At 49.2% G+C, this 16,353-nt stretch overlaps 6 protein-coding genes across 6 annotated transcripts; 3 read left to right on the top strand and 3 right to left on the bottom strand.

Annotated features, from left to right (window-relative positions):
• Positions 1 to 113: 113 nt before the first annotated feature.
• Positions 114 to 1,774, top strand: N7447_007290 (G-protein beta subunit; the record flags this gene model as incomplete). Its single annotated transcript, XM_057231552.1, has 3 exons — positions 114 to 338; positions 403 to 1,478; positions 1,531 to 1,774. 3 exons carry the CDS (start codon positions 114 to 116, stop codon positions 1,772 to 1,774), a joined length of 1,545 nt encoding a protein of 514 aa, XP_057086642.1.
• A 1,308-nt stretch (positions 1,775 to 3,082) lies between these two features.
• Positions 3,083 to 3,726, bottom strand: N7447_007289 (putative IgE binding protein; the record flags this gene model as incomplete). Its single annotated transcript, XM_057231551.1, has 2 exons — positions 3,083 to 3,406; positions 3,472 to 3,726. 2 exons carry the CDS (start codon positions 3,724 to 3,726, stop codon positions 3,083 to 3,085), a joined length of 579 nt encoding a protein of 192 aa, XP_057086641.1.
• A 2,217-nt stretch (positions 3,727 to 5,943) lies between these two features.
• Positions 5,944 to 7,144, bottom strand: N7447_007288 (velvet factor family protein; the record flags this gene model as incomplete). The annotated part of the gene is made up of 4 exons (XM_057231550.1): positions 5,944 to 6,217; positions 6,274 to 6,747; positions 6,802 to 6,881; positions 6,932 to 7,144. 4 exons carry the CDS (start codon positions 7,142 to 7,144, stop codon positions 5,944 to 5,946), a joined length of 1,041 nt encoding a protein of 346 aa, XP_057086640.1.
• A 1,796-nt stretch (positions 7,145 to 8,940) lies between these two features.
• On the top strand, positions 8,941 to 9,614 carry N7447_007287 (uncharacterized protein; the record flags this gene model as incomplete). The annotated part of the gene is made up of 2 exons (XM_057231549.1): positions 8,941 to 9,055; positions 9,310 to 9,614. The coding sequence occupies 2 exons, from the start codon at positions 8,941 to 8,943 to the stop codon at positions 9,612 to 9,614; spliced, it is 420 nt and encodes a 139-aa protein (XP_057086639.1).
• Positions 9,615 to 12,603: 2,989 nt separating this feature from the next.
• N7447_007286 (uncharacterized protein) lies at positions 12,604 to 13,993 on the top strand (the record flags this gene model as incomplete). Its single annotated transcript, XM_057231548.1, has 2 exons — positions 12,604 to 12,678; positions 12,809 to 13,993. The coding sequence occupies 2 exons, from the start codon at positions 12,604 to 12,606 to the stop codon at positions 13,991 to 13,993; spliced, it is 1,260 nt and encodes a 419-aa protein (XP_057086638.1).
• Positions 13,994 to 14,608: 615 nt separating this feature from the next.
• Positions 14,609 to 15,176, bottom strand: N7447_007285 (DUF3602 domain-containing protein; the record flags this gene model as incomplete). The annotated part of the gene is made up of 3 exons (XM_057231547.1): positions 14,609 to 14,778; positions 14,872 to 15,075; positions 15,140 to 15,176. 3 exons carry the CDS (start codon positions 15,174 to 15,176, stop codon positions 14,609 to 14,611), a joined length of 411 nt encoding a protein of 136 aa, XP_057086637.1.
• Between the last annotated feature and the right edge of the window lie 1,177 nt (positions 15,177 to 16,353).

The following is a 16,353-nucleotide window of genomic DNA, read 5'->3' as shown; positions in this document are numbered from 1 at the left end:
ATGGCCGAGACTGGTGTAGATGGATAAATCGATACGGCCGATAAGATAAGCGTCGAGATATTTTTGCTGTCAAAATTTCTCTTCTTCCCCCATCGACCTGAAAATCAATAACAATGTCGACCCTCTATCCTCCCCCCAGCAAGCGCCAAAAGCTCGTCCAGGCTGATAAGGCCCGTGAGCAGCAGGAAATTGAGAGTATTCCGTCCGATTTGGGTAGTGTTCGAGTTCAATTCTTCGACCAAGCAACCGGGCAGCCCACCGGGCCTGCGGTCTCGGTCCCAGTCGCCGATGCCAATGTGAAGAACCTTGAGACTCTGCTGAACACATTACAAGGAAATGTAAGATTTGCACCTTGGGATGACTTGACAATTGAATGTTGTGTTGACGGCGATTTCTTTCCAGGAGGATGATGGACGAGTACCATACCGATTCGCATACCATTCCGAAAAAGAGGAACAAACGATCGACATTCTCCGCGATGTGTACCACTCGCTACTCCAGCCCGGTATCAAGACCACAGAAGATACAGTATCGCTCTTCTACACACCGCAGGCGGTTTTCCGAGTGAGAGCTGTTTCACGATGCGCGGCCTCCATCGCGGGTCACGGCGAAGCAATTTTAGCAACATCCTTCTCCCCAGTCTCATCCTCCACCATGGTCTCCGGAAGTGGAGACGCAACTGCTCGTGTTTGGGACTGTGACACTGGAACCCCGAAACACACGCTCAAGGGCCACACCAGCTGGGTGCTGGCAGTCGCATACTCACCGAACGGTGCCATGATCGCGACCGGCAGCATGGATAACACCGTGAGGTTCTGGGATGCAAAGCAGGGCACGGCGCTAGGCACAGGGCTCAAGGGCCACGCAAAGTGGATCACGAATCTGGCATGGGAGCCATACCACGTGCAGGAGTCTGGGCGGCCGCGCCTGGCATCCGCCTCCAAGGACTCGACTGTGCGCGTGTGGGATGTCGTCTCGAGAGTTACTGACCATGTGCTCACCGGCCACAAGTCTTCGGTTACTTGTGTGCGATGGGGTGGTACAGGCAAGATCTATACTGCTTCCCACGACAAGACCATTAAGATTTGGAACCCGAAAGATGGCACCCTGCTCCAGACCCTGGCAGCGCATGCCCACCGTATCAACCACCTCGCTCTGTCAACAGACTTTGCTCTTCGCACCGCTTACCATGACCACACTGGCAAGGTCCCTGTGACCGAGGCTGAGAAGGTCGCCGCTGCGCGCAAGAAGTTTGAGGAGGCGGCGACAGTGAACAACACTATTGTCGAGCGGTTAGTATCTGCCAGTGATGATTTCACAATGTATTTGTGGGAGCCGTCCTCTTCTAGCAAGCCTGTCACACGGATGCTAGGTCACCAAAAAGAGGTGAACCATGTCACCTTCTCGCCGGACATGGCCTATATCGCTTCAGCCGGATTCGACAACCATGTCAAGCTGTGGAACGGCCGTGATGGAAAGTGAGTGTCTCCAATCTTTGATCGTTGTAATTTACAGCTAATATCGCCTCAGGTTCATCACTACCTTCCGCGGCCACGTGGGCGCAGTCTACCAGTGCTGTTTCTCGGCAGATTCGCGCATGCTGGTGTCCTCGTCTAAGGATACTACTCTCAAGATCTGGGATCTGCGCACCGGCAAGCTCAAGATGGATCTTCCGGGACACAAGGACGAGGTATTTGCCGTCGACTGGAGTCCTGATGGACAAAAGATCGCCAGTGGAGGCAAAGACAAGGCGATCAAGATCTGGCGGAACTAGATCTAGTCGCACTTGACATCAACTTGCCTAAAACATGCTCTTGACAGACAGCTAGTCTTGTATAGGTTTTTGCCGTCTGATGTTGCATGCATCGAAGACGAGCACAATGTCCAACGCGCGTTGGCAGTAGCACTTTGTGTGTACCCTCGAATTGAGGGAATCATGGGTGCCTCAACCCCCATAGTCAACCCTTCGTGGGTTGGATTCACATCATAAGTCTATAGGCTTATTTACCCCATGGCAGAGAAGCACAAGGCTGCCTTACTGCATGCCACGGTCCATGGCCTGGATAAACGAGCGAACCATAGGAACTCCGAGAGGATTCTCCGTTTCGGACTAGATCTTGCAATATAGATGCATGGAAGTTAGATGGTGATTTAAGTGTGTGGATTGATTGATGAACCATGTCCTGCCTACTGCCTGGGGCATAGGCTACAAGAGGACCCCCTTTTATGTTACTTAGTTGCATTCTCATGAATATCATTTTTTGCGTATCAACAGAATTGTTTCACGGCATAGCTTCACTGTGCAAGGCCACATCTAGCTGATGTACCTACATTTATAAGGCCATAAAGCAAGTGTCCATGCCCCAGTATAAGGACTCCATGTAGACAAGTTGCAGAATGGGAAAGAGCAATACCGTCCAGGGTGTGTAAGCAGACACGATTAGGGAAGGTACATTAGAGAACCGTTCTGGGAAGGTGCGAGTGCTATGGGTATAACCCCCCCCCCCCCCTTCGCCCATCTTTCTTCCTCTTCTCTTCTCTTCCTCCAACCCTCTCGACCACCTTTCTGTAACCCTTCTAAGATGTAGGCGGACTTCGGGAGGGTTATGCCTTGCCTACGCACAGAGATATTAACACCAGTTGGTGCGAGCCCTTGATATATCCATGGCTGAGAATTTGGGCTCCATAGCCATGAGCAGTCCCACAGAATACAATATGCTTTTGCTGTGATATCTTTGTCCTATCTCAGGTAGGTTAAAGTGAGACAAAGTGTTACCCTCCTTCCACAACCCCTGCAGCCACTGATGACATACTGACTTGAACTTTCGAGTTTGTAGACTTAAAAACCATATGGGTGTTCCTGAAGCTTCTCGGCCCATTACAGCAGGTGCCGAGGTACATAATGTTTATCTTGCAACACAGAACCCGAAAGATATGAGATATAGATTGTTACTTTATTAAATCCAAATAACCTGTATCCAGATAAACAAGGAATGTAGTTATTATACATTGCATATCGAGGAAAGCAACATTTACAAGAAATCAAAACAAGCTAGAAAAGAACATCAACCACATTAATGACCTAGATATACTGCCAAGCAGGAACCTCCCCATCATAAGTCAAAGCGACAGCAGAGAATCCAAGACACTCATCAACATTGCCATGGGGCACAGTAGCATTCTGAATGGCCGCAAACACCTGCCAGCGGCTATCATCAGTCGGGCAAGCCATGAACCCACTGGCACCCCAACCAGCGAAGGAGTAGTGAGCCCAGGGCTCGTCAGCAGCGTACTGGAACGGGCCGCGTGAGGAACCCTCCGGGATATTGGCCGAGTGGGCCTGGGTGAAGCTGAGGGCACCGTTGGGGTCAACGTAGACCTGCTGGCCGCCAGGAACCATGACGTCCTGTTTATTGTTAGCGAGTGTTGCTTTTTGTAGTATGTGAGTATATAGTGTGACTTTTGACTTACTAAAGAGCCGCCACCGGGAGCGAAGACGGTTTGATTTCCGGGTGGGCAGTTTGAAACCTGCTCCGGGCAGTAAGAGGCTGTTTCCCCGTGGAGGTAGAACTTCTGACCGGCAGCGTTCAGCTGTGCGAAGTGGATTGGTGAGGCGGAGCGCATGGCCATCACGCCGAACGCCGGGTTTGGGATGGCGGGTGGCTGGCTGGTTGGCGCGGAGGCAGCCAGGAGGGGAAGGGCTAGGGTGGTGACTGTGAACTTCATGGTGGATATTGAGGATTGAAGGCTCGTGTTGCTTTTGTATAGTTGAATAGATGCTCGATGTGAATAGTAACAAGAATGGGCGGTTGTTGAACCTCTTTATATAGACCGATCAGGAGAGCAATATAAATAGAACTCACATTCCGGGGAATTGGATCAAAGGGACTCTCCGTCATGACTGTCGGATTTGACCGCTAGAGAGGCTAAGGTGGCGAGAGTCTCATTCATTGGATGGCGGATGGAGGATTGTGAGAGTTTGAGACAGTCCATATTCCGAATATAATCCTCTTGTGCATGGTTTATGCAACGGTAGGAGGTTGGGTTACTACCGAGGATGTTATTTTTCGTCGCTCAGGCGAAGATATGTGAGACATGGAGAACAATTCATCTGCCAAGAATGAGGGAAAGCTTTACGCGAATCCAAGTGGCTGGTACATACATGACATAGCGGATTGAAGATGATTAGAAGTGGATTAGATATCGTTAACCTTGGAAGAATCGGGGAGTTTGGGCGAAGATCTTCTGCCCTTGTCTCAGTTTATAATTGGCACATTGACCACCTCACTACTCTAATGCGAGATTGTTTCTCAGTAACAGTCGGCTTAACCCGCAAATATCCACTTTATTCTATACGACAGACATCTACGTTTGATGTCATTCGTTACTCAAACTCCTACTCGACCTCGGGAACCTCTCATCTAACCCCCCACGCCCCATCACCGTCATGAACACCTCGCCTCCAATTCCCCGGAAAACCCAACGGACCGAGAAATGAACCCGACTACTAGAAAATACACTGGGAGTTTCATTTCCAAGGAAATAATCACACACCGTCCAACGCCACTGACGCCCTATCTGCACCGGCGAACATGCAGGAATATTCCATGTCTCACCGGACCCTACATCCCACTACAGCCTATACCGGCTAGTTTGGCAATATTGAAAGCCTTGACGCAGTCCGGATCTTGCGACTGTGCCGGAATTGCTGCGGTGTGATAACAATGTCCTGCAGGGACGCGGCAACACGCATACCCGCGACCTCGTCTGCTTGTACCGCGGATATACTAGTTCAGCGATGGCACAGGGCAGACTACCCTACCGCAATGGCGTGGAAGCTTCCGTCTAGAAGTTTCTACCTGTTGCCCTGTGTCAGGATGGCGTGAGGATGGACATAACCAGTTGGGTGATTGTCGATTATCTAAGGCGAGATTTCCTGGTACGGTTGGGTGATTAGATCAGTCAGGAGAAGGATGAGGCCAGTCTGTTCCACAGTGTTGTACATTGTCCGACGTGGATAGTTCGTTGAGGTTGATGTTGGTGTTGGACAACCCGGCGTTGACGATATTCTGTCAGGTACGGTGTGAGGTTTTCTGTGGGCTGTGTTGTGTGGCGATGGTGGGCTATTTTCGTCGAGGTTTGTATGTGTAGTAAGGTAAGAATTTATACTACGCTGGGTGTGAGATGGTATGTACTATACTTTATGGACCGTGCTGTGTAAGGGATCTTTGACTTGTTGGAACATGGGTAGGTTAGTCTAGCGTACTGAGGATTTTCGAGCTGCAGAGTGGGCGCTATTTTTAACGGGAATTTGGTTGAAGGATGGTCTGGCTTGTAAGATACGGCTTGTGATACTGACCGAGTAGTAGATGTTGAACTACAACTACATTGTATATTGTACATGGACTGTCTATACACCAGGCTCTCATACAAGGCCATCTGAGACATAACTACGATCTACAGGACCCACTACACATGTGGATATCACAGTATGGAGTATAGAATAGAATAACTGGACAGATAACTGAAAAACCTCGGTGGATTTGGATATCAAACGACTTTTTTTCTATGCTGGGTAAGCAGTATCAGCACTCAGCAATTCAAACCGGACCTCAATTCGCCGAAAAGAAAAGTGTATGTACGTGCGGCAATTGGCCGCAAAGGATATGGATAGACATAGCCAGAGGCCAACAAAAGAATAAGAAAACAATCGGAAAAAAAACAAACAAACAGAAACCCTCCAGCACCGTTCCGTGTAGCAATATTGAAACCTGCAAGCCTGAGTCTTGCCCAGAACACCGTAAGCCACGCGCCACCATTTTCCCCCATGTCTTGAATCATAGCAAGCGGGAAAAAGCAAAGATAAGGAAAGATGTGACAATACGATGAGCCAAGTGCCCCCCGTGTATCGCGTAGTGCACTATGGATCAAAGAATCGTTCTTTTAATAATCGCCTTCATCATCGTCGTCTCCATCTCCACCTCGACGGTGTCCCTTTACTCCGTCCTTGCGAATGGGGATCTTGATACCCTGTAGCGCAAAGCACTTGCTGAGCTGGGTGCTCTCAATAACACCGGGGAACTTCTTGGCGGAGAAGACCTGGAAGGGTTCGGAGAAAACCGAGGCGAGAACGGGTGCGGTTCCGTGATTGATGACCGGGGCGCCGTTGGAGGTTTCCGTAGACGAGGTGCCCACGTCAACGAAGCTCATTTTCAGACTGGATTTCCATTAGCGATTTATGTCGAGTGATTTCTATTATCCGATTTGACTTACCGGAAAGTGCCTTCTGTCCGTACACTCAAATCTTGCAGGATAAACCATACACCGATTTTGTTGTCTGGGTCTGTCAATCGGAACGCACTGGCGCTAAGGCTTCCGATCAGATTGCGGGTGAACATGCCACCCGGTCCACCAGAGACGGGTTGCGCAGCGGGCGACATGGACGGTGGCATTTGACCACCAGAGTAGTATTGTGGGTAAGTCACTGGCTGACCGTATTGATTTTGATACGCCACCTGCTGACCACCGTAGTAATTGTTCATCTGCGGAGGATAGCCCACGGGGTACTGGTTCTGGTTGTAGCCGGGGTAGGTCGGAGATACGCTCTGAGGCGGGGGAGGGTATGAGGAGGACATGGCGGTAGAAATGGAGGGGGAGGTGGCGGAATGCTTGACCAGGTTGACTTCGTTGGTACCGTCGGCATTCCAGAGGTCGACAGTGAGCACGTAGAATGATGTATCGATTTCACTAAAGAGGGGTGGTTAGGAAGCCGGCGGGTAGAGAGCAGCTGGTCGGACATACTTGATATCGATTTCTTTATCGGTTTGCACGTCGCGCACAATCAGACGAATGCATGGCGGAGGAGTGATAGGTCTCCGGTCCTGGGATATGTGTTAGGTGGAAACAACTGTAATGCGGAAAAATCACCCACCTTGTCGCCAAAGCCACACATACGAGCCCGGATCGGCTGTTGCACCACTTGTAATGACCAGGAGCGACCATCATGGTAGTTTGTCACGGGTGCCAAATGGTCGGATTGCCGTAGCGAGTTGGGCCCCGACGGGTACTGGACGGACGGAGCAGAGATGCGATCCATTGAGAGCGGAGGTGGGACGGGATGATGTCTATCCTCGACGGCGTACATGGTACCGGATTGGAAGGAACCGAGGATGACTTTGGATAAAACGACCCTGGTTTATTATAGATCTATTGACAGATCTTAACTACCTGGTTGTTTCGAGGAGGGGGGTTCTGCGACATGCGACCCCGCGGGATGTTCAGACGTCACACTTGGAGCATGGAACAGAGCAAAGGAGCGCACAGTGAACAATTCCCAAATTATAAGCTCAATCCAAAGCGCCTTGAATGCGAATCCGGGAGAAAAGTGAAGCGAAGGGGTCGGAGTTCGCGAATGAGCTGACGGGAGTGGCGATATTCTGTTCACTATGTTAGCATATTCTGCCTTAGCTCTGCCTAGGGATTTTTTTGGGTCAACCGCACGATGACGCTGTCAAAGTGCGGGAGATTTGCTGGGTGTGCCACGGATCAGGAATAACATACCCGAGAGAGAAAAAAAAAAGATTGAGACGTTTTGGGAAAAAAAAGAGAGGGAGAGAGAGGAAGAGAGAGAGAGAGAGATACAAGTCTCTCTGCAGGAACCTGGACCCAAACCGTCGGGTCTCAATAAACCGACGAATTAAGACCATCCAAGAGGCTCTTCAAGTCCGCATTCGGGGATCATAGAACCCGCAAACGGTCTTCATTTGATTCGATGAAATTTTCACGACTCCATATTTGGAACCAGATATTTTAATCCGGGTGATTCTCGGACATCTATAGATATTTAAGAGATTTCTTGTACAGAATACGTTCCAGTATCTATGGAGTACAGAATGAGTACAGAATGTCCCCCATACGCATTATAAATCCCCCTTACAGTCTCCCACGAGGATGACACGTTCTGACCGTGTGGTAACCCCTTCACTCCCCTAATCATATGTGTCACAGAGTAGTAAGGCGTACAGAAATTGAAACTAAAGATGCCCTCTTAAACATGAGAAATGTCGAATCTAGGGAGCATTCCTAGACTACCCGAGGATCAAAACAGAAACAAAGAGCATCTCTACTAAAGGAGGTAGCAATGTAAATGTGATACTCAGATTTTAGTAATTCCACAGTGGGTATCTCACTGTACGTCCCTAGAGGGATTGCGATATGTGAGGTATTTCAGCCCTGGCCTAAACGAGATGCCATTTTGGACATGTCAATCTCGGCTTCAATTTGTGTTGAGGATGCACTGGTTTCAGCACTTGTTGGGCAGTCATGGCGTTGGTGATTCCCTTATTCTCTCTCAGAGAAGGGATCGGTTATTCTCCAACCAAGTCGCCGTGATACCCATTGGCGATGCGGAGTACATGTCTCCCTGGGCTGATCCTCTCCATTTATTGATCGGCATCTTGCCCCAATCCTGGGCAGGCAATGATCTGATTCGGTCCCCCACGGCTTGCATGGACGGTGTCGCGTATAAGCTGTTTGGCGTGCACGTTCCCCTACAGTGATACCAAGTCCGGCACCGTCCTACACCGTCTTCCCACACCTCCACTCCGTCTTCACCGTCGAAGCCGGATTGCGGACATCCACCTCAATCTATTCTCCCCGATCTTGCCCGAAAACTACCAGTGTCGATACCATTCTCCTACTTCACCATGACATTCGCCGCAGGCGACTTGAGCTCAGTCCAGATCTACACCGATATCGATCATAGCTGGGTTAGGCGATCGAAGCTGAGACTACACTACGAAAGGCACAAGGGGTTTTCGGATTAAAGGCGTCGATGCCCGGACATGCTTGGAAAATGGAAACGGATAAGCGTTGTGGGGTACGCCACCCGCCCCCTTGGGGCTCCTCTCTCGAACTTCATCGCTAAACCGCAGTGGTTATATGCGCGACGAGTTGATCGATTGCCTAGTCGCAACCTCAGACTACGACCGGGCTATTTACGCTGACATGGTAGACGCGGTATTTTATTCCTTGGCAGCGACACCTACACTAAGAAGTACGCCATGCGCGACATCGGCTAAACTAAAACCCCAGCCCCCAGCCCCTCGTTCGGCAAAGAAACGCCCCTAGAAGGGGGCCGCAACACAATCGTCTTAATCTACGCCTACCAGCTGGCAACAGGCAACAGGCAACACTGGCCTAGCTACAGCTTACGCACCTACGCCGAATATCTATCTCTATAGCAATAACGACGCCTAGGCGAGCTAGCAAACCAAACTAACTTAGCAGTAAAAGCTGCTATCAGTCTAGCCACCTACGGCGCGCTCATAGACTCACCCAAATACAAAGATGCAAGCAAGGCCTTCATGCACATAATTTGGTGCGAGCATCTCGGCACCGACGCAAACAGAACAAACTTCCTCATTCAGAAGTCCGGCATTACCCCTAGTTTCTCGTCTACAACCACTACACGCCGCCTGCTCTTCGACTTCAGCATATCCCCAGGCGAAGCCTACAGCACCACGGCCAAGTCCTACTCGATGGTTCGCAACAAGGTAGACATGCGGCTCGATGGTGACCTTGGCTGGGGCCAGGCTAATACTTGGGCATCATGAGGACTTTGTATTGTTATTTGAATTGGTATTGGTAGTAGCGTCTTTGATTTTATATATTATCTGAAATACAATATTGCGTCGTCAGTGTCGAGTTCAACCCGAGCTACACCGTGACGCTGGAACTAAGTCATACGGCCTCCCGAACCTTTTTCGGTCGATCGTGCCGTCGCGGGAGGTGTCAACCAAGATGTGTTACACGGCCAATCGTATGTCGGTAACTATTACAGCACAGCCTGACCGGGCTGCACTACACTATATGTTTTCTCTGATACCTACTCTGGCAAAAAGCATGGAAATATGGCTTCAGCGATAGACTGAACTGTATTGGTCAGTGTAGTGTTTCCAGCAGGTTCCTCGTATCGACGTTGCTCTTTACGACATCAGCCACAAATTCAAAGTTCATACCTCAAGGTTCAAGGTGGTACCGACCCGCAATATCAACCTTGATGATGTGCACTATATCAGAAAATACGCCCTGATTACCCGCCATTCTCAGGGGCGGCGACCCGGCGTATATACAACACAAGATGGCACAGATATACGCACCGCCGAAAAGGCCATCCGTGCGTTCGAAGAAATCCAAGGATGTCTAAAATGCATCTGCTGACCAGACCGCCACCGAACTTCACTATCCCAAGCTTCAGTCCAAATTCGGCGCGGAGACCAAATCGCACTTACCACAAACTCGAGCGGTAGGATACGCCGAAAGCCTGGATTACGTACGCCTTGTCCTGCAACATCACAGAATTAAGTGGCGTTATTGGTATCATCAGCACCAATATCCCTTAAACCCCGAACCGGGGAACAAGGCTTATGCTCGACTATCAACACAAAGACAAGCAGATGGGCGTCCTTCTCATCTTAGCAGAGAACCAAGTGGTAACCACCGGATTCACGGACTCCGGGGATCCGCCCAGAGGTGGATATCACCAGGGATCGGATTATTACGAAGCTCGGCTTTAATGTCACTCTAAACTCCGTTGCAGTCTTACACATCGCACCCAGCCTAAGCGATCAGACAATCAATCTCTAGAATGGATATATGAAACTGTCCGTCAATGTTGCCAGCTGCATGCGGTTAGCCAACTGGACCCTTGCTGCAGGGAACATGTGATCTGATGCAGCTACCCTGGCACCAAGCACAACAACTCATCACCTCACATCCTTGATTTCCTAGGCCTATATTGACGGTGTTAATAATTCCTCCTCGGCTATCTACTATACCAAAAGCTTTATCTTGCCGCCGACCAGTAAATCTACCAAGGCGGACGGTATCTTCTTCCACCTATCAAACGCAAGGCGCTATCTCAATACTATTGCCGCTTGATCTCGCTGCTACCCATGCTGACCGCGCTCAGTTCCCCCGAAAGGGTCGAAACCAGATGACCGACGTGGCATTACATCCACAGTATCTTCGGTCAGATCTAGAATACCAACGGGGTGGCGCTGCTTAATGTCTGAGCATCGACGCCACCGGGCAGTGAGAATGTGCTTATCGGCAAAGTGAAACCAGCCTTGCGAAAGGCAGTCATTAATTCGGGGGTCACTCGTTGAACATTACACGATTTATCGGCATTGAGGTGCAATAGCTGCTCTCTTTATAACTCTGTCCTACTTGACAAAGTAGATCCACTACGTACAATTAGCCTAAATCCGGGAGTTTCACATTCACAAAAGTCGGTATGCGAAAGATAAGTAACCCTAAAACTCGATATAAGCCCTAAGTCCCCCCGGCGAGAAAATCACTGCCCTGCATCTCCGAATTCACGGAATGTCACCAAGCACGCCATTTACTAAATGATGCTAAAGCACAACACGCTAAAGCACAACATCCCAGTCAAAACGGCAAGGGTTGGAAGCAAGACCCAAACAAAGAAAATATCTGCGGCTAAGTGGATGGCGAGTCAGCCCGACATAGCCCTGGAATAGATTGCGTGCGAGCCAATACCCCGAAAACTGGGAAGTAGTGTATCTAACACCTTAAGGGGTCGTGGAGATGCCTTGGAGGAATCTGGGCCCAAACATACCCTCCATTGACTGGAATAAGTAAAAGGGAAGCAAACCCGACTCAATACAATCTAGACCTTTCAAACACGAATTCGAACGTAAAGCCTAATCAGTACAATGCCGAGTTGTGGGGGAAATTGTCCGAGCTTATGTACACCCTTCTAGAAATAATAGAAATAAGATGCGATAACCTTTCAATGAAAATAATATGGGCTTAGCAGAGCGAACACGAGGTGCTAATCGTAAAGGAGATTAGGGTATGGAGTGATCGGCCCAAGATCCCGCATGGGACAGTTCAAGCGTCATCCCTGATCGGGGAAAAGCATCACTCAACTGTAACTTCTTTCGGATAGACTTGGGCCAGCCCCATATTGCTAGTCCTGAAGGGGCTTTTAGCGTGCTGAGGCTGGTGGGGTTACCGTAAACAGTCTATTTATTTTATTTTCTTTTTAATTTTGTAGAATGTTAGTGGGGTCTTAGCTTGTCCTTATACTCTCCTAGGATAGTGTCCCGAGCATCTAGCATTAGCGCGGTTCTAATGTTAATATTTCTTTATATCCATACATCCGGTTTGCCGTTTTGCGTTGGAACTTGGAATATGGGGATATGGTTTGGAATACGAGAAGATCGGAAATTAGAGGGAAAGGTATGTATCTTGAAATGATGTACAATATAGGCAATTAATTGGCAACGGAGGTATCGGGGACCTCAGGTGGGCTAGATTATGTCATCCGAAGCACGAGCCATCCTGCATTTACCGATTTAGGACACAGCGCCACTCTTACCTCTTTTGGTGTTTTGAATGCCGAGATGAGCACTGACTATGGCAAAATGGATATATCAAAATATTAACCCCCGCTTGGGCCGGAGATGGCCTTTAATGATATCAGGAAATCATTCTTTCTCTGGACACCCTTGTCAGCGGATTATGATTCAAATTCACTGCAACCCCCGACAAACAGGGTAGCCTTACACCTCTACAATGCAATGCGAATCAACATCCACCTGGCCGAATAAGCGACGCCAGACAAGTATGCAAAGTGACCGGCGCGTTAGAGTATGACACCCCCTTAGGGCTTATACCCCGACTCAACTGATAGTGAGACTGGTCCAGTCTCTATTGCTCATATCATATTTGGGAATATTATCACCTCTCGCAAATGTCCCCACTGACGCATTTCTCACAGTGTAAGGAGCCGAGCTCAGCCTGTGTGCATTGCCTGGATCGCAATATGCTCAGCCAATATCTGCCTCGGCCCCGACTGACCCGGCTAGACAGCAAGCATGGATCTTTCGTCTCCTCAACGAGCACGTCGTCATCATCTCCTACCATGACAGAGTCTTCCCCCTCGCAGTCAAATCCCCAACCCCAACACGACCACCCACCAACAGGCCTCTCAACCCACATCAAAGAAACCCTTGACCTAAAAGACCTCGAATTGATGATGCACTGGTGTACAACAACCTACAAATCCATGGCAGGGGACCCCGCATCCGAACGAATATGGCAAACAACCATCCCCCAGCTCTCCCTCCGCTACCCAGCCCTTCGCCAAGGCATCCTAGCCCTCTCAGCGCTGCACCTCGCCTCAACAAGCACATCTTCCCGGCAATGGCGATATCTCGACACAGCACGCTCGCACCAAGCACAAGCGCTAGCAGGCCTCCGTATCGAGAGTGATGAAGACGCACCGGAAGCAGAAAGCCAAGCGACCTTCGCACTATGTTGCATAATGATCGTATTCACCTTCGGTTTCTGCCAAATCGACAGCGAAAACGACTCGGACGAAGAGCGGCCCGACGTGCTGGACGAGTTCTTCGAGGTATTCCAGCTAACCCGGTGGTTAGTCAATATCATGGTGATCTCGAAGGAACGTATCACAACAGACGAGCTGAACCCACTCTTCCACCCCAAAGACCCGCCCCCAACAATGCCGAATATGTCGCGGCTGGTGGTTCTCTCCCTACAACGACAGAATGGCATGGAGGCCATACGGGATACGACACATGAGACAGATGTGTATGACTCGGCCATTGAACATCTCAGCCAAGCACTCGAGCAACTGATGAAGGGTGGAGAGCCGAAGGTGTTTGCTTTTTCTTGGAGTTTCCGTATCCCTGCGGAATTTTTGGAGCTGCTTGAGGCGCGCCAGCCGTTTGCGCTCGTTATTCTGGCGCATTATACGGTTATTCTGCATCATCTTAGGGGTTCATGGTGGATGGGCGATTGGGGGAATAGGATTCTGCAGGAGATTGGGGATCTTCTTGACCCGGAGTGGCGAGAGCTTATTGGATGGCCGATTGATGCGACGGGGTGTTTCCTCCCGAGGAATGAGGCGCAAGTGCGAGTAGTATCCCCGCTTGGCTTTTGATGGCGAGTCTGCATTTCTTGATTAGGTGTGAGCGATGCATATAATGAGGCATGGAGCGTGTGATTAGCATAGACATTCGATTGTACATAGCATAGTTTTTTTTCAATTCAGACAAGGATTGTCATGAGGGTACATCGTTTCTCGGTGTTTAGGGAACAATTCCAGGAAAATGATTGCTGCACACATCGAAGCGTATGCCAATAGAGGAAATAGACAAAACACAACCCCGCCCAAATGTATCCCAAGCGCCGTTCGTTTTCCCGGTATTCCATGATAGGTATGAAGTAATCCCCGAGTATGTGAAGCCAGGAATGGGGATTGGAGAAATCTTGCAAAGAAAGGAAAACAAAAGTAACAAACCCATAAGTATGACCGAAAGCTCGATGAGGGAAAAAAAAAGACCAGACTCCCGAATCGAAGCAGCACTGCCCGCAGTGATTTCTGATTAGTTTCTGCTCGGACAATCACCTCTCCCCGGATCGGCACTGCAGCTAAGAAAAAAAAAGTAAATATCTTCTGCAGCCAATCCCAGGGCGAAAATCAGCCTTCATCAAGCCCTCTCAACGGGAACGAATCAATCGCAAACCCCCCACCGCCTGATAACCAATAACCAGCTCAAACAGCAGAAGGCGAATCCTTCCGCAACTCCTGTCTCTCCTGTTCAAGCTCCCTAACACGATCCTTGGATTGCGTGCGCACGCGAATAAGCTCCGCCTCCTGCTCCTGGATCTTCTTTTCACGCTCTTCCTCTTCGGGGGTGGGGATGTAAGCGTTTGCAGCGCCGCCTATGGAAATAGCACGTTAGCTCAACTGTAACTTTAACAACCTTGCAAATACCGGATGTTGCATGCGCTCCATATATTACGTCCAGAACATACCTCGGCCTGTGTGGTGGGGGATCTGCTGGGCGCGCAGGGGCGGTGACTCGACGTCTTGGCTCTCGCGCGCAATTTCTGGTCGCTCTGGATCATATTGTACCATGTTTCCTGAGCCACCGCGACCTGTTGTGTAGACTTCTTGCTTGATTGTTGGTGTTATGAAGTCTTTGGGCGAGGGGGTGCTTTGTTGGCGGGTAATATTGCCTATGGTATAGTGGATTAGTGGGCTAGTAGCGCGTTGTGAGCGATGGGGAAAGGGCGCGCTTACCTGCGCCTCCACGGCCGTAAGAGATATTTCTTGACATGGTGTAGACTGTATGCGAAAGGAAGACTGGTGAGTTGGGGAAACTCAAATGCGGTAGTCGGGGGAAAGAGAGCTGGTGGGAGAATTTGGCGAAATGACGACAGACTTTTTTTTTTTTTTCTGGCTCTTTACTATGTGACACTAACTATGATCATACACCCATGGATTGTGGCCAGTTCCCAGGGTCTATTCTTATCTCTGTCCAATGTCTTTGGTGGATTTTATCTATTATCTTTTATTCCATATTGTGATGTGTTATGAGCTCATGTTTAAACTCATTTCTGCGCTAAGCCAATTTCTTTTCCGCCTCTTAACCTCTTAAGCGCCATGCGGGGGGAAGTTTAAGCGAAACTATGGGGAAATATATCTTTGATTTTCTATTGAGCACAAAATAGGCATAACATCTTTATTCCTGCCACAGCCTCGCCACTATCTGCCTCCATACCATTACACTTGTAATATATAATGGTACAATGAGATAATGCATCATTGAGATAAAATCTTGGATTGCCCTGGTTCGTATGTAGGTTAAGGTCGAGACTTTCTCGGTTGGAAATCCTAATTGAGGTGGTCCAGCTAGTCTTGATGTATAGAGGATAGAGCACTATATATAGTAAGGAGATGTGATGAGACAATAATACTACCTACCTTCTACAAAAGCGGAGAATCCTATAAGATCCTCGAATGTTTGCCCTCAAATATCGTCGTTTAGCATATCAGTTTGTCCTTCTTCCACTATTTATATTCTCTTACCATATATGTCCATCATCTTTCTTCCACTGCCCTATACCTATTGTTATCTTCTGCTTATCATCAAACTAAACCATCATCCATATTCCAAGACTGGCTTATGCCTGGACCAACGGCTTCTCCCATCGATGAATGACGCCGACTTATCGGCCAAGAAAGCCATATATCAGCATCTGGCCACGGCTCTCATGTGCTTTAGGGATTAATACTTGAGTGGCTGGAACGACGGTTTCTGGCTCTTGGGCTGCTGCAATTTCACCCCGAGGAGGCCATCCTTATATAATTTTGGGTGGACGTCCCTTGTCTTATGAATGGAACAGGATTGTCCGCTAAATTTCCAGGCCGTTCTCATCGAATGTTTATCCGCGAATCTCTACCCTCGGATGTTTGCCTTTCTTTTCTACTATTTATATCCTCATAATCTACCT

The sequence above is a fragment of the Penicillium robsamsonii genome, assembly GCF_028829455.1.
Source record: "Penicillium robsamsonii strain IBT 29466 chromosome Unknown utg000003l_segment0_segment0, whole genome shotgun sequence".
In the NCBI taxonomy this organism is placed as follows: domain Eukaryota; kingdom Fungi; phylum Ascomycota; class Eurotiomycetes; order Eurotiales; family Aspergillaceae; genus Penicillium; species Penicillium robsamsonii.
This window is presented reverse-complemented; position numbering and strand designations above follow the sequence as displayed.